The following is a 26804-nucleotide window of genomic DNA, read 5'->3' on the forward strand; positions in this document are numbered from 1 at the left end:
TAGATCTGTTACCTACCTAATGGAGAGGGGAGAAGGTTCTGATGAACTTGCTATCTACAGTACATACCCATCCTTTCACCACTCGCTGCCTCAAGAATCAAACCGCCATGGTAACATGCCTTTGAAAAGGGAAAACAAAAACCCTGCATTCTGCTCACTGCTTCAGCCAGATCTGAATGTCTCCCATGGAGCATATTTTGGGGCATAATGCTAGAAAACAGAATAGTATTCACAGGATCATCATCAAGGGAAGACACCCTGACTGAAATTGTTGTAGCAAAGTAGTTGTGAAGTCATTTTTCTGAGGGCAGCTGAAGCTTCACTTTGCTAATAAGACTAAATCTGTAATTCACTATTAAAGAGTTCTATAAGCTTCGGATCACTCTGATAGTTTCTGATGATAGGCCCCATATAACTTACTAATTTTTGGTTGGACTAAAGTGACTTGAAGTTGGTGAAAGAAAATGAGATCAACATCTCTACTCATCTGACGTGATTTAAAATATTAAATATGTTGCTAGAGAAATGGCAGAAATAGATATTAAACCACGTTTTAATCTAGCAGTTTTCTGAAATTCTGGCCATAGGCTAGTTATAGTACCAAAACAGAAGAGCAAAGGGAACATCTTCTAAGACTGATTTGGGAAACAATCTACTTAAACCATTTTGAAGGAAATTTAGTTATGATAGAAATGCTTCTCAACATCTTATAGACTAGTAGTAAAAAACAATGTAATATTCTGATAAACTGCAAAATATTAAAAATGCTTTATAATACTTGTTAAAGTTTACTTTAACATCAATTTGAATTCTAATGCCTAATTAGTACTCCCCAAGGGAATTCACAGCATGTATAACACTGTTATAAAAACCCTCTAACATTCATTTTAGATTTCAGTTCATGTTTCCATAGATATGTCTCAACATTTAGCACTTCATTAACCTATTTTAACACATATTTCAACAATCATGAAGAACAAAATTCCTGTGGGTAGAGCTACTGAGTAGGTAAAAAACACCTAAAATAATGTCTCAGCATCCCTTTCTATCTAAATTGTCTTCTGAATTAAAGTATAAATGAATTTTCCCATTTCTACATTAAAATACATACATAGTAAAACACTTAATACATTAGTATGACCATACCAACACATATTTGCTACTGTAATTAAAAACATTTAAAATGTTAACCTCCTTTCAAGAGATTTATTTCTTATGAGGTATAAGGTAGAAACAACAAAAAATGCTAAATGCAAGAGACATCAATGGCCTTAATATAAAACTGAACTTTGGCAAAGATTTGAGTGTTATACAGAATAACACAGCCAATAAGAAAAGACAAATATTTACACCATCAAAAGGGGAGAGTTACAATGCTGGCCCAGATGAATTATTAAAAATTTTAAATGTGTGTCCTCTGGTTAACATTGATTTTTCTCAAACCTCAGCACTACGGCTATAGAAAGCACACTTTTAAAATATTTTCAACAGATACTGAATTTATTGGTTGGCTATGAGTAGGAAAATACATCGGTAAAGAAAAGAGACCCTGTATATAAATATAGTACTAGCTAGTTACAATATGACCAAAAGGTTCCACTGAAGAGCCCAGTTGTTACCGCCAGTTCATATTGTACATATTCCCGTTTCCCATTACCCTTATCAAAGAAGCTGCAGAGGCAAACGCAACATCCTTTGAGCTTAGTGCAGATAATGTGCTGGGTTTTGATACACGAATGGTAAACAAGAGTCAGTCCAGTGCATTACACAACATAATGTACTGTGAATCAAGACTAGATGCTGTTTTAGACACTACTCCAATACACCAAGATATCTGAGTTATCAAAACTTATGTATCAAAACAGAAGAGTGAAGTGAACATCTTCTAATACTGTATATGTATTGGGAAGGGACTTGCTGAAGGTGAATGACCTAGAACATTTATACCAAATGTTGTGATTGTTTCATTCAAAGGAAAATCTGTCTTTCCTAGGTTGGCTTTGGACTTTTTGTGACATACACGCAAAACCTTAGGATTGTGGAAATTGGTTCAGCAAATTCAAATAGTAAAACAATTCTAAGAGTAAAGGCTGAATGTATCATAGAAAATGTGAATTTTATAAGAGCTCTGAAATTTCAATTTCAACACTTTAAGTTCATTCTACCCAATTTAATAAATGCCTCTAGGTTTCATAGTACTAATCCTAAATTCCTGTTGTTGTGTAATTAAAAACAAAGCCACATTTTTTGGAGATGTTCTTTGCCTATCTTTCAGGATGAGTAAGGTTGCAAACAACAATGTATTTCTATGTCAGTCTAAATTATGCCATTAATTAATTTTGATGAACATTATTTAAATTCTCAAAGCATAAATAATCACAAATATGGTAAACAGTCTGTACTTCAAGAGACTTACAACAGAGAATTGAGTGCCTCCAAATTTGTTACTTACACCAGAAAACATACTCCCAATTTTCTGTAAAACATTTATGAGTTTATCTGGAAAAAAACATTGAAATCATATATGGCAATAATGCCTATAAAATATACTTGTTACAGAATTTTTTAGAAAAATCTGCACTGTGAAAACATACAGTTTTTATTGCATTTTAGGGAGTATTGATTATTGGAAATTATTCAGGACACAGAAAATACTTTAACACAAAACCTTGCTTAACAAAAGTATTGTAATCTATTTTTGATGTGACCATTTATTTATTGGAGACCCAAAATAGTTCTCCAAAAGAATAGCACTGAAAATCTATGTTCTTGGTTGCATTTATCACTATGTAAATAAGATGGAGAAGCTGGCTCAAACTGACCCACACGATGTAGTATTCCTGCAACAGGCAAGAAAAAACTATTTCAAGACATTAACAGGACATTGTATCTTACTATGCTGCCCCAGAGTTCAAATATAATGTAGACAATACAGGATGAAAAGCATTTTGTGTAAAGCTCAAACCTTTATCTAGCAAGTGCATGCTAGTTTCAGCAATCTGTGACAAGAACAACATCCTCCATTAACAAATACAAATGAAGTAAGTGCTTCTCCGCCTTCCCCTATCATAAAGCTTTCTGGACTTGCTCTTACATAATGCAGATCACTGGAAAAGCAGTGTCCTCTATCTGCTGGGTCCAACTCTAGCTCACTCTCACTGGAAATTGTCATGATGCACATTACTAACACAGTGTTCAGGAAAAATTAGTAAACACACTTTTTATTAACACTTCACACAAAAAAAGGCAAACCAAAATAAAACAAACAAAAAAACCACATAAAAAACAAAAACCCCATCAAAAGTTCTGCATTGATTCTACATTAATAATACCAGCTTTCTAATGTTCTAATTATAAACTGGACATGTTTGGTGTCAGCACAACTTAATAAAAAGGAAAACACAAAGAAACATCACAACAAATTATTAAAAAACCAACAATAAAACAAAACACCTCAAAGGCAAAAACAGGTCCCAGACAAGAATCAAGATCAAAACCTTTTGGGAGTTTAAAAAAAAAAAGAATCTTTTAACAGTATGTAAAGTTTTTATTTTCTTTTAAAAACAGAACAGGCACATTTAAGTGCTCAACATTTTTCATAAATTTTAAGTCATTATCCAAAATGACTCAGTCTCTGTATATAAAAATTGTTAATAACATTCAACCATTTTTTCCTTAATGCTCACATGGTATCTTTTGCTCCCCTGCCTGCAGTTGAAACAAAAGCAGTTACACTAAGCTCCCTCTGAATTGAATTCGTATGATTTTTGAAAGAATAAACGAACAAGAACAGAACATATATGAATTAAATTTATAGTTAAAGCTGGCTTTAAATCTCTAATCAACTAATGGCACTATGGGCAAAATACAGGGTACAATATAACTTTTACCTTGGTTGACATTAAAATGACTTAGTCATTTAAAAATGATCAGAAAAATTACTTTAGGGACCTGTTTTGAAAATGCATCGAATTCATACTGCTTCATAAATGGAAATTACTTTTTCTTGAAAAGGAATGATTGGGGGAAGGGGCACTAGGACTATCTGGAAAACAATCAATTCACATGATCGCAGCATCTGGGTGACAGACAGCACTGCGCACGACGGACACCAGGGAGCAGTGCTGGGTCGAGTAGACCAAGACCCAGGGGCCCACCATCTGAACACGCTCTAAAATGCGATATTCAATGCTTCACAAATGGAAATAAAAAAAACAAAACAAAAACACCATAGTTCATACAAAAGCATTGTCATAAAATTCTCACAAATGCTAACAGTATTTAAAAAATATAAAAGAGGATGCACAGATTTTCTCTGCATGCACAGGCAGTGCTTGGTGAGAATAAATTTAGGCAGGCACAGTGGAGAGAGGGCAAGAAGGATCTGAGAAAGAAGGAAAGAAGCTGTACCAGAGCAGCTGCAATGTTTCATCTTAAAAAAGTTAACAGTTTTAAAAACATCAGAATGTACATACATCAACTATTTCATTCAGTCCATAAATGCCTACAGATCATTCACTGCTCAGCTTATCTGTCCTGGTAGATAGTTTTCATAAAAATTCAGGAATTCATTAATAAGTTGTCTCAGGTCCCAGAAAATGTTCTAAGGTTTAAACAGCTTTAATTAAAAAGCAACGTTCTCAATTTAAAAATAAAGTAGTACAAAAGGGCTAACAAAACCCTGACAGTGCAAATCATCAGCAGAGAAAGTCTGTTGCAACTTCTTTGACAAGCTGGCTTTTTAAACATATGAAACAGGTAAAAAGAATTAGCCTTAGTTATAATACAATCATTTCCAAATCTGATTTTTTTTAAAGTACAAAATTTTCACAAATCAGGTCTTCCGTGGATCTTATACAATCATAAAGGCTAAATTCAAATTCTATATTTCACAAACAAGCCTGAAAAAGGAGGGTGAATAGTACAGAAGAATGATCTCTAGATGTTACTACTGGCCTCAAAAAAGTAGTGCTACAGAGTTCTGTGCAAAGAGAATAAGCTGTTCAAACGTTTTCCTATTTCAAGGCATGAAAATACATTGGATAGAAGACACAGCAAAATTACTTGTAACAAATTAAAGATAGGTGTCAACACACCAATCCCTGTCTAACAGTATATAAAGCATATTGGGCTCAGAATTTGTCTGTTGCTAGCACCTGGCTTTCATACTATATCCTTATCAAATAATCAGATTGCAAATTCAAATCATTTAAAAAAAATCCTTAGGGCCAAACATCACTCCCTTATATTCAGAATTTTACAAGTTGACAAATGAAATTGGAGTTGTCTTCTGAAGGTACTTGACTACCTCCTGCCAGGAAGGTGAAGGCCGTTGACTTGGGGTAGGAAAGGCAGTAAGAGCTCTAGTTGTGCAAAAAGGGAGAAGTGGTCAGAGGGGATGAGTGGGTGTGGACAGCCGCTGATATTATTCTCAAGTAGCCAATGGTGGTCCAGAGGTCCGAGAATGCCTAACGTGTTCAGCTGAGGTTTAGAGTAGAAGATGTAGTCAATTATACCCTGAAAAAGTTTTTTTAAAAAAAGAAAAGTACATAAAACACCCCTGGAAATTTCAAAACCTGTACAGTCAAAATGTTTAAGAAACAAATTTCCTAGCTTCTAAAGTCTCCCAAATATCAAATCCAGTAATAGCAAAGAGTTTAAACATAATAATCATTCATTCTAGGTTTTCACAAAATTTTTTAAAATTCAACTTTTAATTTTGGTTTAGGTGAAGGTTCACAGAGCAGATCAAAGAAATCATTCTGTCATAATAACAATTTAACACATCTATTGCAAGCCCCTCAATGTACACTCACTTATATTTCCTGTTTTCATATAATTGTCTTTCTTAACCCTTTGAAGTTTGTCTTTGGGTAAATGCTGTCCTTTTAATCTTAAATAGCTGATTGGTCTAACACAAGGGTGAGTTCAGTGCCAGGCCTGAAGGGTGAGTAGGAGCTATACTGCTGTGGGGACCCCACAGTTACCATTCGACCAGTAGGCCGGTCTCTTTTATGATTCTGGGTTTTGATTAATAATTTTCTCAGTCCATCCAGGACTTCCTAATGCGATCCTTGTCAGAGAACTTGGTAGTGATGGCCAGGCACCACACAGCTCTTCTGGTCTAAGACTGGAGGGGCGTGATGCCTGTGTGATCCATTAGTTTACTGGACTAGATGTAGCCATGTGTTTCTTTTATCACCCTTCTTTCCCAAGGATCGGGAGAGACCAACAGTTGCCCCCAACATGTTTGCTCATGAGTTTTTAAGACCACAGCCTCTACTCACCAAAGCAGAATGGCAAACAATGTTTTTGTGAACTGTTACTTCAAGACCCTGGTGCCCCGAGTCTACAGTTCTGAGGGCCCAAGCCTCGTGACTTAGTTCCTCAAAGTGTTTGCCTGTGTCTAAGTTTTCAGAACTTTCCCCCTGTTTAGCCTATGTGTCTATCCAAGCATCTACTCAAAGAGCACTGCCACTGCAGGACTGTGCATGTAGTACGTATTTCTGTTGCCTTTAACTCGTGTAAACCTTCCAGCGTCTCCCCCTGCCGTCATAATTGTCCTGACAACCTCCCATGACGGTGCACTGAGCTCTCTCCAGTCTTCCACCGGTGCTCCTTTTTTGGCTATTGTGGACATTGATGGAATCAACAGGAAAGGCCACATATCGATACAGGCCAAGGCTTGCTTCTCTTGGCTACATACAAAGAGGAGGGACTGCTAGGTCATGTGGTATTTCTAGTCCGAGCTTTTGAGAAAGTGTCAAATTGTATGGTATTTGTCAAGTTCTATAGTCCCACCAGCAATGTATGGGGGAGTATCAGTTTCTTTATACCCTCCTCCAGCATGTGTTGTTGAGATTTGTTATTGTTGGCAGGGTCAGGTTATTTCTCGTTGTTTTGATTTGCAACTCTCAAGTGACCAATGATGGAAAGCATTTCTCCATGTTTTGTGGGCTGTCCATCTTCTTCAGTCAAGTGTCTGTTCATGTTCTCTGTCGATTTTTCAATGGGATTATTTGGGTTTTTTCCCCTGTTGATACTAAGTGAGAATACTCAACAACCAAGGTAAGCACAAGCTTGTGCTTGCTTACTAATCAACAGTAAACAATTTAATATTTTTATCACCACAACAAAGATTCTACTTCTAGGTATGGCTGGCATTTGTTACTCTCCCAACTCCATAGTACTAATACCGAACTAAACTCGTTTCAAATTTATAATCCCTGCTAGGAATGGAGTATCCAGGCTGTGCTTCCGTACTAGTCTGCAGGGAAAATTTTCACATGGAATGTGGAGAATAACATGTTATCTGCCCCTGATGTTATTAGTACTGACATATGTAAAAAAAAAAAAGTTGTTAATAAAAAAAAGTAAAGATATCTCAGGAATTGATTTACTACTGTTATTTCATCTAATTTCTTATCCTGGAAATTATCCTAATAAGTATCTGTGATGTTAAGGACAGGACACCAATCACATGGAATTCTATAAAGGGGCAACAAGAGTACTGCTGTCAACTAATGTAAGATTGCTGAATTCCATTATGTACATAGTGCTGAAGTTATAAGACTTTCTCAAAACACGGAGTTTTTAAAAGCTCATGACCCTCGTAACTCACCTTGAAATCAAAAGTATAGTTTGTGTAAGGCATCAGGCCGTTCTCATAGGCACTCTGTAACTGAAAGCCATGCGTGATCCTTCCGTGGGTTGTTCCATTTTTTCCATTACAGCTGAAGTTTGTGAGACTTTCGTTATATCTCAGCTCTTTAAAGTCTTTATGATTTGTTTCTACTCCACCAGTGCTCAAATATTCTACAACTCCTATAATACAGTCATTCAAATGATGAGTGTAATATACAGCACACCAAAGTAACAAGATTATGAATGAGTAAGTTTTAAACACATATATTCTTTCTAAAATGATTCATTTTGTCTGTTTAAAATTTTCTAGCACTTGTCCAATTCTATTTCCATATAGTTTCAATCATATTGCATATACTTTATTCTTTCCATTCAATACTGTATTAAACATCTTCCTATGTGCTTTCCCAACTACCATGCTTAAATGGTTGGACATTGCCATAGAGCTGGTGGATAGTATTTGTTAAAACTATTTACCTTATTTTTAATATTAAAGTTGTCTTAATTTTGTTAAAAGATAACACCATAATCTGATGGCAACAAATGTGCAAATGTGCTCGACACAATGGATGTTATGTATGGATTGTGGTAAGCGTTGTATGAGCCCCCAATAAAATGATTTGAGAGAAAAAAAGATAACACCATAAGCAACTTTAGTACATAACTTTTTGCTTATGCTAAATCAATTACTTAGTATAAATTTCTAAGATTAGAACTACATTTACCATTTTATAGTAATACTACAGAAAGACCATCACAAATGCCTTACAGAGAACTTCCCCACCCTGACCACGAGTTTATAAGATTGGCACTGCAAATATATTTAACTTTCACAACAATGCTGAACATTTTGCCATGTCTTTTATTTACATACTGTATGATTGAGTATCATTTGACTAGATTCTCTCCTTGTCCCTTGAATACTTTGTCACTATGCAGAATAGTAATTATATAGAGAAATTGTTAGAAAAGAATCCTCAAATGCTTCAGGGCAGTAACTTAGTGTGATAAAACTTAAATACCTTTTATTTTCCTTAATGGCATCTATTGTGATGTCAATGTTGTGACACTAAATTGAATCATTTCAAAATGTGTGTGAGAGTGATGGGCATAAATCTTAGGAAAAGTATTATGTCTGAGATATGATAAAGATAAGCAAAAGAAAATATTTAGTGTCTTTATTTTATAAGGACCATGATAAGGTCAAAAAGCAGGTTTTCTGAATTCTACTTGTGAATGATTTCTATTGTGATAAAAACCAAGATCCTTGGTTTTTGGTGGGGCTAGAAATTCCACGTAAATTAAGAACCTAAATTTCCACCTAAGGATATCTGTTGGGCTGTAACCAACCCAACAAAAGTAGTAACATTTGAGATTCTGCAGTATATGGTCAAATTTAAACTGTGATGATCATACAAGGGAGCTTCTAAAAACCGATCGGAAAATTCCACTGTTTTCAACTCCGTTTTCCATGAGCTTCTTGAAGGTCTCCTGTATGAACAGTTTTTGCTGGACCCCAGAGGCTACTCTAGTAACACTTTCAGAGTCTGGATTTCAGAGCACTTGAAGATACTAAATACAGTGACATGTTCTTTAATGAGTTATTTCAAGTTATCACCTAAGTGCTTTCCAAAAATAACTAATGTTCATCCTCCATATTAGGTTTCCCTACTACTGTTTGAATTTCAAAATGGTTTCCCCACCCCATGGGGGTTAGGATTTTCTTGAACTGGATTAATGGATGCTACTATAAAATTTTCATTTAGACTAAATTTAGAATTCTAAAGTTAGAAGTGCATTACCAAAACATGTTGAGCTGAACAAGCTTTACGCATAAAATAAGTTTTCTTACCAGAGTCAGGCAAAGAATTAAGATCTGCACATAAGACAAGCGGAATAGTTCCAAGTTCTCCCACTAAACTGGATTTGAGGTTTCTCGAGGCTTTATCGATAATATTCTTTACTTCTGAGAGGAACATCATAGTTTGCACCAGCTTCACATCAGAATACTCAGGGTCCCAATGCATATGCGCATTAGCCACAAGAATAAGTTGCTTTTCTGTTCCAAGATGTGACTTTCCAGCTATAGTAAATAAAACAAAAGAAACAAGACCCACCCATCAGTCCATATGTTTAGAATGTCTGAGAGCAAGTTATTTCAGTCTTAGAATAAAAAAAAAATTTACCTAATAACAATTTTCCTGAGAACATTGTTGTATTATTTCCAAGATAAAGGAGTCACTATTTGTATGAAGACAAGGCCATTCAATTTAGTATAACAGTTATTTTAAAATATTTCTACCTCCTTAAATTTTTGGTCTTCTATCAGGCTTCCCAAAATGAAATCTCTTAAAGACCTATTTAAGACCATTTTATATATTTGTACAACTTTTTAGATTAAATATCTTAATTCCAAGTTATTCACATTATAGAATTCTTAAGTTCTCCACGAGGTCATTTTAAATATACTCTGAATATAAGAGAAGTGGCTCATTTATTCAGAAGGCATTTAAAATAATTATTTCTGTAGGCCAAGATGGGGAGTGTCATGGAAAGAAGGGCACAAGCTCTATCTCTGAGCATGTCAGGTTAATGCTTAACGTACTTTTCTGGGCAATGCTTTCTAACATTAAATTTTATAGCACAGCAAAAAAAAGGATGTAGTATTCTTAATTCTCACTGAGTTTCTTCAGGTGTTAAGAGAGACAAGGCTGTTAATACATAGTGAATTTCCCATTTTCTATTCTTTGAGAAGATGTTACGGCAAAACATTTCAAATTTGGGAGGTCAATTTTATAGGAAGTGAAAGGGTCACTCACATGACACTTCAATCAACTCCTTTCGAAGTTCTAGCAGTACTGCAACTCCAATGTTATCTTTGGTCATGACTCTGTTCAGCATAGCTTCAGACCCTTCTGAATTTGCCATTGCTAGCTGATTAAATTCAACAGTGTGTTTCTGAACCAAAGTAAATCTAAAACAAAAACAAACACACACACACACAAACACAGACTTGGGAATATCAATATAATAGCTTTGTGGGAAATGGAGTTCCCCCCAAATCCCTTAAAAGATATGATGGCACTTAAAATGACATTATGGAAAATCCTCTAAAGGCCACACCAAACTTCCACATTAACTTTTAAGCCTTCTCAGTCTGTCACTGATACAAATAGCACCTTGAATACCTTCACACACGTACTGTGGTCATCATGCTAAAATACGTCTATCTCATCATTTTAAATAGTTCTTTTCCAGAGCATGAGCTTAAGAATTCTGCTACTCTACTAGAGGAATGCCAGCTACACGGTGTTTCAATGAACAATTGGAGTTAAGCACTAGGCAACACCTGAAGAAACAGCAGTACTTTAATGTTTCAAAAACAGAATTCTTGGACTGAAAAAAATAAAACAAAGCCCCACAAGTTTCTCTTTAATAATCTAGTGTCTCATTCTTTTAATTACCAACTAATTTCAACATTCTTGGCCCCAATCCTGCACATGCTGGGAGAATTTTCTTTTTGAAAACAGTGACTCACTTCTCTGTCTTGAAGAATATTGCACAGCCATCAACATGCTTTCGTTCTTGTTCTGACATCGTTCGAGCTCTAGACTTGGGACTAAAGAATCCATTGTAGCCACGCTCTTTCAGTTCTACCATAAAAAACGTGTAATACTGCTCCGTCTCAACCTCCTGAAAAATTATAAATAGCAAAATTATGTCAGACAAAAACCAGCCCTATACATTAGAGTATTTGAGAGTTTAGAATAATATCAAAGGATAGGTCTGCTGAATAAATAATGCAGCATCAATCCAATGCAATTTATCTGAAACCCATCAGAACTACTTGTCATTTTGCCATCACCAATTCTTTATTGTTCAGGAGCGAGTAGAAAGACACACATAGCCTTGTCCTTATGTTTTAGAATTCATGCGGAACAATAGTCTAAAACAAAGGACTTAGTCACAGTCACACGGGTTATGGTAACAACACTTGTGGTAAAGCACATTTGTAGCTTGGCAATTCAGCGATAATTCAGGGACAGGGCCATCCAACCAGGAAACAGTGTAAGAGATAGCAGGCAGCTAAAGGTGGATAGCTACCTCAGCAACTACGTCAACCCCAACTTAATCATTTGTTTCACCTGGAACAGTGCTAAGACGTGAAGCAGGTAGAGGCGCTCCTAGGATTCACTGAAAGCTAAAAGCTAATATCCATCCATACACACACACACATTATACATAAAATTTTAATAAGTGCAATAACCTTTTAGCAGTTTACTGGTTGAGTTTGGCAAAGTCATATTCAATAAAATCAAATTCACTGCCATCGAGCTGATGCCTATTCACAGCAACCCTATAAGCAGGGTAGAACTGTCCCTGTGAATTTTTAAGGTTGTACCTCTTGGAATACAAAGCCCTGTCTTTCTTCAGAGAAGCAATTGATGGTTTCAAACGGCTTACCTCAAGAGTTAGCGGTCCAACCAGTAACCACTATACCTCCATAAATTTCAATTTCAGATGTATTAGTTATATCAATCAGTGATACCTTCCTCAATTCAATCATTTGTTCATCCAACAAATACTTACTGGTCTACTATTTAAGGCTTTAAGAAAACTAAAGGGAACAAGTAATTCTGCAGTTATTTCTCACACGACCCTTTACCAGAATTATTGAAATCACATTTAAGATAACAATATGGCAGTCGAAGTTATTAGAAAACGCTGCGCATATATGAGAATAAGAAAAATGTATTGTTGCAATAGCACAGAAAACTTTTTTTTAGTGAAACTATTGGAAAGCTAATATTTTAAGAACTGTGAAAGCTGGGACGTTGTCAGTGTAATGTATTACAAATTTCTGCTTTCCTTTTATTTATTCTGGGGAATTTGTGTAATTTAAACAAAAACCTGAATGACTTACCTGAAGACTTATAATATCAGCATTGCAGCTTAAGATTTCTTGAATAATGGCCTTTTTCCTGTAGTCCCAATTTAGTGCCCAAGATGGACAATAGCCGTATAACTGCCGGGTCGCATATTTATCACAAAGAACATTATAGCACATGACAGAAAACAAGGCTGTAGGAAAGATAACTTCACTTATTCATACAAGTGGTGGGGGGGGGACAGAATCAGTAATAATGTCATTTAAAAGCTCCATTTGACTTTATTCCTTCAATATATATTGATAAGCTATTATATATCAAACATCCAGGGTATACAATATAGATAACAAAAGGGCAAATATGTGAGCAAATTATAATGTGTTGCCTATTAAAGAGGTGCACACAGGTGGTTAGGAAGCTGTAAGACTAAATTCTAGAAGCTTTTCTCGTCCGAGATCAAGGATTCTAATGTCTACAACACCTCCCCCACCCCCCCACCTACTCGGCAAATGTCAGTGTGAGAGGTAGTCTTCTCACTAGGCACGCCTAACTTCCTTCTACGGAACCAACGAGTTCTTGCTCAGTCAACACTGACTCATGCGCACCTCACTGTATCAGAATCGAATCGTCCATTTCCAATGACTGGATTTTTGAAATTTAAAGCCAATTATTGTAACAGGCAAAAATGGGGGCTATCATAGAACGAATCCTGCTACCCAGACCATGGAAATTCTTCATCTCCCTCTGACAAAATTTAGGTTAAAATGAAATTAGAGATCATTAGTTCAATTTTCTCTCTCAACTACAAGTTTTGGCCATCTACTAATTCTGTGTTGTCAAGATACCAATTGGAACATGAAGGTTTTATGCTAGAAAGAAAAAAAGACTTCAAGAAAGATTTTTGTGTATATATATAACTGAATGTGAATAATTTTTTGCAGATTTCTCAACAGGGACACCACTGACCTTCTGAGTCGGATAAAATATTTAACAGCACCTGTGGTCTCTAGCCATGTAGGCCAACAACCTATACGCTCCTCTCTATCCCCCGCAGCGCGCGCGCGCGCGCACACACACACACACACACACACACACAGACACACTCCATGTTATAACCACCAAAAATTTACCCACATATATATAATGTCCCAAGAAATAAAATTACCCAAATTGAGGAGTAAAGTTGCACAGCATACTTTCTACACAGCACAATATACATAGATGTCAAATATGCATAAATTTAGTCTTTCTTATTACTTCCCCAATGCAATTAACCATAAGATTCTACCTTCATGAGGCTCCTAATCTACATCAACAATACCGTTATGTTTATAAAGACCACTAAAAAGTAGGAAGGGAAACAGAGATCACCAACCAGTTGGCCTTGTTCTGTCTGGTTCTTGTAGCATAATCCAAGATCTTGGAGGTGGCTGTTCTGTTGAAACTAGTTGAACATAAAAGTGAAAATTAAGCAATATTCTTACATAGCTTCCTAATAAAAATGATTTAAACAAATAACTACTTACTTCTTTTTGCAGTACCTGCCAAATTATCGAGCAAATAGCTTAGCAGCCTTCGTGTTCCATCTGGTTCCTGATAAAGGTTCAATATATCCTGGGTAAGTGGATTTCCTGGAAATATTTTCAGGAAAATATTTATAAATGTACTAAGTATCAAAACATCACACCATTTACAACAGTGCATGTGATTACCAACCTTTCAAACTATAGAAATTTTTTTTGTTTTGACTATGAAGACTAAAAATGATTTTTTTTTTCATAAAAAAATCTCCTGAAAAGTACTGATACTTGATATCTATTTAGAAGATTGCTACTAGTGTTCTGTGTTTTCCCAACTGGTCAGTATCATGAAACTGAATTTCAGGAGCAGAAAGAGGGCTTAGAAAGGAAGAGGTACGTTGGCTACGACCCAAAGCAAGCCCATGCACAACAGAACAAAGCACTGCATAGTCCTGTGCCAGTGTCACCATTGTTTCTAGGCCTGAGCCCACTGAGGCATACACAGTGACAGCCCAACTCCTTGAAGGCCTTCCTCTTCTCTGTTGCCCCCACCTTCACCCCTTTGTGCTTTTCCAGAGACTGGTCTCTCCTGACAGTATGTCAAAATAAGACAACAACAAAAAAATCTTGTCATTCTTGCTTCTAAGGCAGCAGCTCTCAACCCTTTGGGGGTTGAATGACCCTTTCACAGGGGCCGCCCAATTCATAACAGCAGAATTACAGCTAAGAGGTAGCAACAAAATAATTTTATTGTTGGGGGGGGGGGGTCACCACAACATGAGGAACTGTCTTAAAGGTTCCCAGCATTAGGAAGGTTGAGAACCACTGTTCTTTTTTTTTTTTTTTGATTGTTCAGCCAAGACGGCAGAAGAGATGATTTATTGTGCACATTACATCGAGCCACAACTGCGGGCAGAACGAGTCCAGAATGTCTTAGGCCCGGGGCAAAGGCTCAAAGCCAGACCGGTTAGGTGTGAGCAAGGGGCTGGGTTTCTTGGCGACCAAGTTGCAGATGCGGAGACGGTGGGGAGCGCGTAGTCAACAGCTTGTAGCAGGGTCCCGGCCTCAGGCACTCCCTAGTCCTGCAGCTGTGGCTTCGGAGGGGCGGCTGGTTGTTTACTTGGACCTCTGCCTCATCTTTCTTCTCTTGCTCTTCAGTCTGCGCATTCTCTTCTTCCTCCACTTGGCTCTCATGGCGCTAAAGCCCAGAGAGGAGAACCACTGTTCTAAAGAGTACTCTGCCCTTCACAGTTAGTCCTTTCAGCAACCTATAGTACCCTCTCAATTATCTTTCAAATATGACAATTCAAATGCATCAGTTCTTCTAGGGTCCTTATTCAATGCCTGACTTTGACATGCATGTGAGGCAATGGATGGGCCAGGCATACCTTAGTACTCAAAGAAATGTCATGTGCTCAATACTCAAAAGAAGCCTTGTTCAGCAGGATTTCTCTAATATATCTTTTGAGCTCTTGACTGCTGCTTCCATGAGCATTGATTGTGGATACAAGTAAGATAAAATCCTAGACAATTTCAATCTTTTCTCCATTTATCATAATGTTACATATTAGTCCGGTTTGTAAGAAATTGGGTGTTTCCTTACATTGAGTTCTAATCCATACTGAAGGCTACAATCCTTGATTTTTATCAGCAAGTGCCTCGGGTTCTGCTCACATCCTTATGCTGTACTCTTTTTCACTTAATCCAACTTCTCTGATGATTTGCTCGGCATTAAAAGTTAAGTATGTGAAAATCCTGACACACACTTTTCCTGATTTTAAACCAAAGTATTACCCTTGTACTGTCCACACAGCTGCCTCTGGATCCATATGCAAGTTACAAATGAGCACAGCAAATTGTTCTAGAATTCCCATTCTTCTCAAGGTTACACACAGTTTATCATGGTCCACACAGTAAAATACCTCTGCACAGTCAATGAAATACAAGTAAACATCTCCGTATTCTCCGCTTGAAGCCAAGATCCAGCTGGCATCAGCAATAATATCCCTGGTTCCATGTCTTTAGAATCCATCCTGAACTTCTGGCAGTTCCCTGTCAATGTGTTGCTGCAGCCATTGTTGGACTATCCTAAGCAAAATTCTACTTGTGTGCCATAACAACAATATCATTCTAGTTAGAGCGTTTTGTTAGCTCACCTTTCTTTGGAATGGGCACAAATATGAATCTCTTCCAGTTAGTTAGCCAAAAAGGTGTCGTCTAAATTTCCTGGCATAGATGAATTAGTGCTTCCTGTGCTTCTTTAGCTTTCTGAAACACCTCTGTGGGCATTCCAGCAGCCCCAGCAGCCTCGCAGTTTGAACATCTCCCTTCAGCAGGACTCGCTGGCTCTGCTCACATGCTGAGTATTCTTTCCATTCTCTTGATGCTTTCGGGATTACTCAGTATTTTGCCGATAGAATCTTTCAAAGTTGCAATTCGAGGCTTGGCTTTTTCTTGAGTTCTTTCAGATTCAGATATACTGAGCAACACATGTTCTTCCTTTCTGTTTTTCTAAGTCTAGGTCTTTGCACATTTCATTACATTCGGCTTTATCTTCTCTGGCTGCCCTTTTATGGTCAGCTCTTTTTCTTCTTCCGTTTGCTTTAGCTACTCTATGATTAAGAGCAAACTTCAGTCTCTTCTGACATGCACTTTGATCATTTCGTTCCTGTTTTTAATTTCTTCATGACTGACGGTCTTGATGTGCCCCCTCACAGTCCATCAGGTTTCCTGTCATTAATGTTCTTCAATGAGTCAAATCTGTGGAGATGCTTTCAAGATTCAGGTGAGATTAGACTCAGGGTCGTATTTTCATTTCTGTGGACTTGTTTTGGTTTTCTTCAGTTTTATTCTGAATTTACACATAAGCAATTGGTGTAGTGTTCTATGGCCAGCCCCCGGGCTGGTTTCGCTGCTGATACTGCACTCCTCCGCTGTTGTCTTCCCAGAGACGCAGTCAATGTGACTGCTGTGAATTCCATCTGGGGAAGTCCACGTGCACAGGAAACCGTTTGTGTTGTTCACAAAAGGTATTTGCTACGAGCACGTTTTTGGTTTAGCAAAATTCTCTCATGCGATCTCCACTTCATTTCTATCACCAAACTCATTTTCCACTTACTATTCCTTTCTCGTTTCCAACTTTTGCATTCCAATCACCTATAAAAATGCATTTTGAATGCATGTTTGATTAATTTCTAACTGAAATCGTGAGCAGAACTATTCAATTTCTTCATCACTAGCTTCTGTGTTTGGTGCATAAAGTCGAATAGTTGTATTGATTACATTTCCTCGAAGGTAGAGCTATATAATCCTTTTGGACAGGATTGTACTGCATGATGGACTCAGCAAGTTTCTCTGACAATGAAATGCCACACCATTCTTCTTGATTGTGTGACTCCTGGCATAATATATTACACAATTTTATGATTCAAAATGGCCAAATACCAGTCCATTTCAGCTCACTAATACCTAGGATATCCACTTTCATGCATACCATTTCATTTTTGACCATTTCCAATTTTCCTAAACTCATACTTTGCACATTCCAAGTTCCAACCACCGAAAGATTTTTGCAGCTGTTTCTCTTTATCTTGAGTCATGCCCCATCAGTAAATGAAGATCCGGAAGGTTCTACTCCCATATGCTTTACTGAACTAACAATCACCATGGTCCACCCCCTTCCAAGAAATCAGCTCCTCTTCAGTCACATTCAAATGCCCTTGGACCTGAGAGGCCCATCTGCAGGCAGTGTCTCTGATGATGTTCTACTTCTTTTGTTTAGGCTTTCAGTATCTGACCCGCCTGCAAAGATATTATGCATAAGGTTTACGGGGACTTCTTCCTCGGAAGTGGGGAGTCGAGTCCTTCTTTGTTGTCTTTGTCTGGAAGTTCTGCTGATACCTGTGTACTTTGGGTGCCCCTGATGGCATCTGAAATACTAGTGACATAGCTTCCAGCATCACAGAAACACACAAGCCACCACAGGACAACAAACTAACAGACAAGGCGTGGGACTGTCATGACAATCACTATCTTTATAGTTATTATAATTATAATGAACCAGACAATTAAAATTTAACAATGCAATGAAGTCCAATACAATCTCACACTTAAGATTTTTAAAATCCTCCTGATACTGTAATAAAAACATCAAGAGATAAGAGCAAGTTTGGTTTTAAGGGTTAACATAAAAGGGTGGCAAAAACTGCAGGACCTTCAGTCATCTGTAAATTAATTTTAAGTGCCAAAAATAAAACAATCTTAAGAATTTACATAAATATATCTATGACCTAAGCCTTGGCACATTTTAATTGCTTTATATGTATGTGAAAGCTAGATAATGAATACAACACAGAAGAATTTATATACTTGAATTATGGTATTGTTGAAGAATATTGAAAGTGCCATGGACTACCAGAGGACAAACAAATCTGTCTTGGGGGAAGTACAGACCATTCCTCCCTGAGAAGAGAATGGAGACATTTCATCTCCCACTCTTGGACATGTTATCAAGAGGGACTAATTCCTGCAAAAGAACATCATGCTCAGTAAAACAGCCTGGTAAAGGGTCGGCCTAAAACAAGAAAACCCTCAATGCGATGGACGGACACAGGGGACTCAAACATAATTGTGAGCATGGCACAGGACTGAACTGTTTCCTCATTAACGAGTCAGTACAGACTTCATGAGACCTAATAGCAACAAAATAAATCTCAAAGCCTTTCAGAAGGTTGCCTATTGCTACATGTGGGAGCAATTTGACATTTGCTTTCATTAGTTTTAGTTAGGGCTTGTTGTTCAATGACCACAATCCGGAGAGGGTAGTGTGCTCTTTGGGGGGGGTAAATGTGTTATGACTACTCCTCCCAGACCTCAACCGACATAATTCTCTGCATCTATTAATAAAAATGCTTCATATGCATTTATAAACAAGAGTGAAATAATTTAAAAAGGAAGACTCAACAAAGAAAATGAAATTCTCTGTACATAAACATTAGATAAAAGTAGCCAAATGAAAAATTTAGTACTGAAAAATATAAAAGGCTCAGTGGGTGGCTCATTAACAAAATGAACTGGGGAAAAAAAAAATCACTGAAATGAAAAAAAGAGAGAAATCACTCAGGCAGTGATTTTCAGAGATCTGTGGGGCTAAACAAAATATACCAGAACACTTATGTATGGAACCCTAGAAGGCCAAAGGCAGTATGAAAAACACACCCAAACTTACAGATTCAATAACCTGAACAAATCCCAAACAGGGCAAACTCAAAGCATTCCCTATCAAAGCTACACTTTTGAACATTAAAGAGAAACAAAAAAATCTTTAAAGATCCCAAGAAAAATAATTCAAATGACATAGGATTTCTCAACATAAACCATGTAAGCCAGAGTGGCACATTGTTTTTCAAGTGCTGAAAGAAAACTGGCAATCCAGAATCTTATTATCATCATTGCTATAAGTCATCTAGTGGGTTCTGAGTCATGTACAACAGAACAAAACACAGCCTGGTCCTGCATCGACCTCAGAATTGTTTCTATGTTTAACTCATTGTTGTAGTCCTTATCAAGGGCTTTTTCTGTTGCTCCTGTACTTTACCAAGCATGATGTCCAGAATACTATACTCAGTGAAAATCTTTCAGAAGGAAAAGGATATAAAGATATAACTACCTGGCTTTTAAAATATTCTTGGTGGGTTTTTTTTCCTTTCTTACTCTTTCTTTTTCTTATTATTGTTTTCTGATGCAATGCTTCTAGGGAGGGAAGGATGGGGAAAGGGAACTGGGGAGCCATCAGTGGGGATGGGAGGGAGCAGGCGGCATCAGAGCTGATTATGATGATGTATACACAACTGTTTTTAGAATGAAAGTGTCTATGTGACTATCATGTCAAGAGAACAAAGAAATCAACTTCACCTATGGTTACCATGAGTGAAGGAAGAAAAATTCCTGCTGAGGGGGAATTGAGATCATTTTAATGGTGATGGAAAATTTGGAGATGGGTAACAACACAAAGAGTATGATCAATGGCATTGAATTACAGAACTTGTTGAATTGTTGAATGTTTTCTTGTATATTTTTCCAAAACGGGTAAAAAATTACATGAATGAGTATGAGGAAAAAGAAAATGGTCTGAAATTGTGGTAATGATTGTACAACTCTTCTAGTTATGATGTAACTATTGAATTGTATGATATGTGGATGAAGTGCCATTAAAACTATTGAAAGGGAAAAAAAAGTTATTTTCTGTCCAAAGAAAATAATTTTCTTGTTGAATTTTTAAAGCCCCAACCAAACAAAAAAACAAACTCATTGCCATCAAGTCAATTCCAACCAAGAGCAACCCATAAGATCGGGTGAACTGCTTAGTGGGCTTTCTGAGATTGTAAATCTTCAAGGGAGCAAAAAGCTTCATCTTCTCCTTTGGAGCAGCTGGTGGGTTTGTACCACTGGCCTTCAGTTAACATTCCAGGAGCAACCCACTATACCATCACAGCATCTGAAGACCAGTAGTAGCAACTACAAATAACACACATCAAATAGAGTTCTAAGTATACAGAAGACATATTCAAAACAACTACATAATAAATGAGAGATGGTAAAGGAACACAAAGAGTTAAAGAGTTCTAAACACACAAACAACTCCCCCCAAAATCGGTTACTAAGTTGATTCTGAAGGTGTCCATCCTTAAAATTGATAACAAGAAGATTATAATAAATTATGTGCTTCTGTACACATATAACGATTGAGCCACTAGTATATGAAATGTTCAGTGACTACAAATTGAGAGAACCACAGAGAAAGAGAAAAGAAAAATGACAAATCACTTAAACCCTAAAATATTAATAATTACAAAAACGTAAATGGTCTAAAGGTACAAATTAAAAAGCAGATGTTGGCAGAGTGGATTAAAACACACGACCCATAGAGAGCTGAACACCCCTTCCAGAGGGGTAGTGAGGAGGAGATGGGCCACACAGGGTTCAGTGTAACAACAATGAAACTCAAAACCTTCCTCTAGTTCCTGAACGCTTCCTCCCCTCCCAATCATCATGACCCCAATTCTACCTTGCCTTGCGGACCTGGTTATACCAGAGGATGTACAGCGGTGCAGTGGGGATCTGGAGGCACAGGGAATCTAGGACAGACGAACCCTTCAACACCAGCGGTGGGAGTGGCGACACCAGGAGGGAAGGGCATGTAGAAAGGGAGAACCGATCTCGGAGATCTATGTGTAACCTCCTCTCTGGGAGATTGGCAAGGGGGAGGCGGGTGAGGGGAGACGCCGGGGAGTGTAAGATAAGATATAATAATTATTTATAAACTATCAAGGGACCAGGGGTGGGATTGGGGAGGGAGGGGGATGGGGGAAAAAAAGGGAAACCGAGCTGATTCCAGGAACCCAAGTGGAAGGTGAATTATGAGAGTGACGAGTGCAACGAATGTATAAGGGTGCTTTGCTCATTTGATGTATGTACAGATTGTGATAAGAGCCTTATGAGCCCCAATAAAAAGATTTAAAAAAAAGAAAGAAAATGATTAGGGCAAAGAATGTACGGATGTGCTTTATACAATTGATGTATGTATATGTATGGATTGTGATAAGAGTTGTATGAGCCCCTAATAAAATGTAAAAAAAAAAAAAATACACGACCCAACCTGACATCCACAAAAGTCAACTCATACATATGCAGGTTGAAAGTCAGAGGGGGTGGGATGGGGGGGGGGGGGCTGAAAAGGTGTATCACATAAACATTAATCAAAAGAAAGCACGAGTAACTATATTAATAACAAAGCATTCCATATCAAAGCTACACTTTTGAACATTAAAATGAACACCAAAGGAAATAAAATTACCACAGACAGAAGGCAGTATTATGCAATCATAAAGGATACTCCTCTAACACATAAACCAAACTCATTGTCACTGAGTTGTTTATGACTCAGCAACTCTACATAGGAGCAAACGGCCCCAACTTTCTCCCAGAGAGGCTGGTGGGTTTGCACTGCCAATCTTGTGCTTAGCAGCCCAACACCTAGCCCACAACACCACCAGAGTACCTTCCTCCATGACAATTCTAAATATGTTATCTATGAAAGAAGTATAAAATATTTGAAGTAAAAATAGAACGTAAAGTAAAACAAATCAACTTGAACACTCCTCTCTCAACAACTGACAGAAATATACAGAACTCAAAAACACCCTCATTCAAAAACTCATTGCCATCAAGTCAATTCAAACTCAGTGATCCTTTAAGGACTGGGTACAACTGTCCTTGTGAGTTTCCAAGAGTGTAACTCTTCACTGAAATAGAAAGTCTCATCTTTCTTCCATGGAGCAGCTGACAGTTTCAAAATGCTGGTTTTGTGGTTAGCAACCAAACACATAACCCACTATGCCCCCTAACAACACTATCAGTCCAACACGTATTAGACTAACATGGTCTAATAATTTTATACAACATCTCCTGACAAGAACAGCAGATGATACATTCTCTACTGGGTCCCTAAAAACACATCCCAAAACAGGTATGTTGGCCATAAAATAAATTTCAACAAATCAATGGAATAAAACAAAAAATCTTAATACAAAGGAATGAAAATCTTCAAACATTTAGAAGATAAACAACATACTTATAAATCTACTGGTCAAAGAGAAATATAAAAACACACTGAAGTGAATGAAGATAAAAACATAATATATGCAATCTCTGGCTTACCAAGAGTTCCATTACTAAACCTGTCCTTAACTCAAATGTATACATTAATTCAGAACAGCTAGGTGTGGATTATAATTAATGTCAGTTAATCAAATGTTTGTCTTAGCTGCCTTTCTGTGTAAAAATTAAAGAAACACTTCTTGATACACCTCAAATCTTTTAACATAGTATAGTAATGATAATGTTTTGATATGTATCACAAACTAATGACTTTATTATTAGGACCTATTGTATGTTGACAGTGATTTAGGTGAAAAGTCCCTAGTCCCTAGTGGTGCCTCTAGCAGTGGTGGCTGTTCCTCTCCATTGTCCTTGGGAGCCTGGCATCAAACTCTGTGAAGTTAGGGTCATGCCTGCAGCCTCCTGGCTAGTTCTTGCTCCACACCTCTTCCCCTTCAGCCCCAGCTGGAGCCCATGCCGGCTCCACGGCTGTGGCTGAAGTGATATTGCCTGCCATATATACCACCATCAGCTCCCAAGCTTAGTTCAAGGAGGGCACTGCCCAGGTGCTGCCCTTTGGTGCAAGGCACCACTCAGTCCCATTCTATGCATGCTCAGAGTTTGTGCTCAAGGAATGATATATACGGGCTAATCTTAACTACAGGTTGTGTGTAAGTCAGATGTTCGTGATTTGGTGACTGCCTATATTATCAAAATTTGTATGGCTGAAAGCATGGTTAAGAAAATTTTAACACTGTCCTAAATTTGAACCTCTGGACTCCTAAACTTTGAGAAAATCAATTCCTGCTCCACAAAGCTACCCAATTTGTCCTATTTCTGTTATAATAGCATTAAGAAACTAAGACAATTAATGAAGAATCATTTAAGGAAATAAAAAGATGATAGGCACCAACATGGTAAAATGTGACTTTTAATGTTGTTGACTTTAAAACAGTATTTTCCATTAACTCTTACTTAATAAATTGTATTCCCATGTTCTAATACACTAATCAAGCCTGCATAAAACAAGTTTCAAAAATATGCTTAAATCCAAATTTTCAACTTATTTTTTATTGCACTTTGAGAGTGTCTCTATTTTTTGAGATTTGAGGATAAGCAGAAATAGTTGTTTACAACATAAAATAAGTATTGTCTCAGGAATGTATAGCCAGAGCATATAGGTAATTAAAACATAGGCTGAAGAAGCAAGCTTGGGCCATTAGCAAAATGATTTTCCCAAAGAATATAAAAATTAGTAGACACTACTAATCTAATAAACAAGAGAGAAAACCAATGGTATGTATCTAAGATAGATAACATTTAGGGGAAAGTGATCCTGCAAATCCTGATAAAACGCTTCTCTCTCACTGCTTCTTTAGATACAAAGACACACAAGCAAGTCAGTAAGTGAACATGAAAGTCATACCTTTCAGGCCTAAAGTCTGCAACTGAAACAGTTTTCCCAGCTCAAAAGGTAGAACTCGTAACAGGTTGTTATTTAAATGGAGTTCCCTGTTGTTGAAGTAAAAATTCCAGTCAGAAGACATAGTAACTTTCAACTAACAAACAAAATACACAGTATAATTTCTAGGAATATAAGCTCAAGTATGGCAAAATTTCATCTTCATTTTCTAGTCAGTGGTTTCAAATTGTATGTGGTAAAAAGAAGAAAATCAAACTTACAGATGAATATTTTTATTAAATACAAGGGGGAGGGAAATTACTAGAAAAATGAAAGAAGAAAACCAAATACAAATATACACTCAAAACTCATTACTACCCAGTTCACCGACACCTAGCAACCCTCTAAGCAGGGGTTTCCAAGACTATTATTCTTTGTGAGAGTAGAAAGCCTCCTCTTTCTCCTGATATAAAACGTAAGCTCTCACTTTAAAGTCACTAGAGTCCACAGGTGTACACCCATCTCAATTGTTACTTCTAACTCATACAGACTGGTGGCACAATTTGCAGGTCAATACTCATTTACAGATGACCTAAAAACTTTATTGGTCTAGCTCCTTTGGGATCTACTATTCAGGTTTTAAAAAATGAAAAAGGGAAACCATCCTAGCGTGCGAATTGAGAGAGAATTCAAATAATTCTGTAACACCAACTCTATGTAGCTTGTGACAGTGGCACAATTAAGTTTACAATTAATATTTCTCCAAGTGTATTCAAGTTGCATTTTAGAAACGACATCAGTTACTTTAACTACTGACGATTACTATAATGATGTTTTGCAAAAAATACAAGTATCAAAAGAATCTTGTGTGTGCTGTGGGAGTAGGGGAGAACAGGACATCCATCCAACACGGCAATAGTTGTATTTTCTACTGCTTCCATTTTTAAGTGCGAAGGAGAATTATTTTTATAGTTTGTCATTCTTAAAAATTTAGTGAACCTCAGTTACTCCTGAGCCATAAACCAAACACATGGAAAAAATGGCTCTGAATAATTGATCACTGTTTATTTTGAACTATATCATGTGGGAAAGAAGATCTTTTCAGTAAATTTGGTGCCAGGGATTAAAACTATTGGCAGTATATACTTGCTAAGTCTAGGAAAAAGTTAAAGGGAGTAATAGAAGCAAAGAAACTTTCAAGAAAGTTTCTTATTCTTTTATTCTAGTAGCACTTGGTAGAAGGCAGTAGAACAGCCAGTGGAACAAATCAGAAAAGGCAGGTAATATGAATTAGGATAAGATTTTTCATTGGGATCAGCATACTAGCTGGATTTTGGATTTATATTCAACTTTATGGTATCTCATCCACCTTATACAACAGAATACAGAACAGAAAATAGTAAGTAATATTTATTAAATACCAATATGCTCTAGGAGATCTTAGTAGCTTATTACCCATTATCTCAAATATCCATCCCAGCCTGGCTGGGGAGGCGTTGCAACAGCTTTACAGATGTACCAATAGGTGCAATGGGGTTAAGAAGCTTGTCCCAAGATCACACAATATGTAAATTGCTAAATCAAAATTCCAAATCCCAAGCTGTGTCCTATACACCCAACTATAATCTCTCAAATTAAAGTAATTCTAACTTCTTTCAAGTCTAGGCTTTAATACTATCATACACATAAGCCTTGAGACGGCCAAAAGATTCCATGGCTTCTTGGACTCCAGGATGTAATAAGGAAAAGCGCAATGATGAAAAACGTGTCACAGGTACATGTATGTGTGGGGATAATCCAAGTATGCTCCTTTGATTTGTTTTTCTCATTTGATCTCAAAATTTTAGTTCAGGAATGACGTCTACTACACAAAACAACAATAAAATATTCAGACAATGGATCTACTTGAACATTTTTTAGCTGACAATCAATTTTCTAGCAACTTTTACATACATAAAAGATATATACTGTTCCAATACTACTAAACTGATCTAAACTGATAGTTTTTCACAACAGTGCTAAAAAAAATGTTGGCTCAGGATTGTTGAATATTTGTTATTTTCATGTTCGCTTTGCTTTTTTATGTCTTAGGCTAGCAAGCAAGATTGTGCCTTTGTGAATGAGTGTTATTGTAAAGTCTACCTTATCTCCAACCCTCATTGTTTGTGCACAGTGTCCAGTCACTTAAAATTTTAATCTATACAAGTCAACAAACCATGTATTTTGGGCCCTAAAAGCTACTCTATACATGTATACATTCCTTTTCTAAACAAATGTTTTAAATTCTATACCACTGGCTAAATTAAAGATACTATCAATAGAATTACATAAAGAGATAACTTATAATGTTCCCCATTAAAAGGATAATGTTATCTCTAAAGTGAACAAGGGACATATATAAAACATATATTTGAGTAGATTTTGAGGTCCACTTAATCGTAGCCCTTTAAAAAACGAACTCACTGCCATCAATCGATTACAACTCATGGGGATGCTATAGGAGAGGATAAACTGCCCCCTGTGGGTTTCTGTGACTTTATGGGAGTAGAAAGCTTCATCTTTCCCCAAAGAGTGGCTGGTGGTTTTGAACTGCTGACTTTTCGGTTCATAGCCCACCTAAGCACTGTGCCACCAGGGCTCCTATGAATTGTAACCTTAATCTAAGAACAATTAGTTCTTGTGATGTGGCCC

General features: G+C 37.0%; 1 protein-coding gene across 4 annotated transcripts in view; it reads right to left on the minus strand.

Annotated features, from left to right (window-relative positions):
• Window positions 1-3194: 3194 nt before the first annotated feature.
• CNOT6 (CCR4-NOT transcription complex subunit 6) overlaps window positions 3195-26804 on the minus strand; it is a 64941-nt gene continuing 41331 nt past the window's right edge. For 2 of the 4 annotated variants that reach the window (XM_075542091.1, XM_075542090.1), the window contains exons 4-12: window positions 24138-24223; window positions 14060-14164; window positions 13909-13977; window positions 12569-12726; window positions 11183-11337; window positions 10464-10618; window positions 9497-9727; window positions 7622-7824; window positions 3195-5517 (exon numbers count right to left, since the gene is read on the minus strand). In XM_075542091.1, the coding sequence (XP_075398206.1) occupies window positions 5305-5517; window positions 7622-7824; window positions 9497-9727; window positions 10464-10618; window positions 11183-11337; window positions 12569-12726; window positions 13909-13977; window positions 14060-14164; window positions 24138-24223 (1375 nt within the window). In that variant the 3' untranslated portion in view covers window positions 3195-5304. The remainder of the gene's footprint in view (window positions 5518-7621; window positions 7825-9496; window positions 9728-10463; window positions 10619-11182; window positions 11338-12568; window positions 12727-13908; window positions 13978-14059; window positions 14165-24137; window positions 24224-26804) is intronic. The other 2 variants (XM_075542092.1, XM_075542093.1) reach the window with 2 other exon arrangements.

Source organism: Tenrec ecaudatus, chromosome 2 (genome assembly GCF_050624435.1).
Source record: "Tenrec ecaudatus isolate mTenEca1 chromosome 2, mTenEca1.hap1, whole genome shotgun sequence".
Classification (NCBI taxonomy): domain Eukaryota; kingdom Metazoa; phylum Chordata; class Mammalia; order Afrosoricida; family Tenrecidae; genus Tenrec; species Tenrec ecaudatus.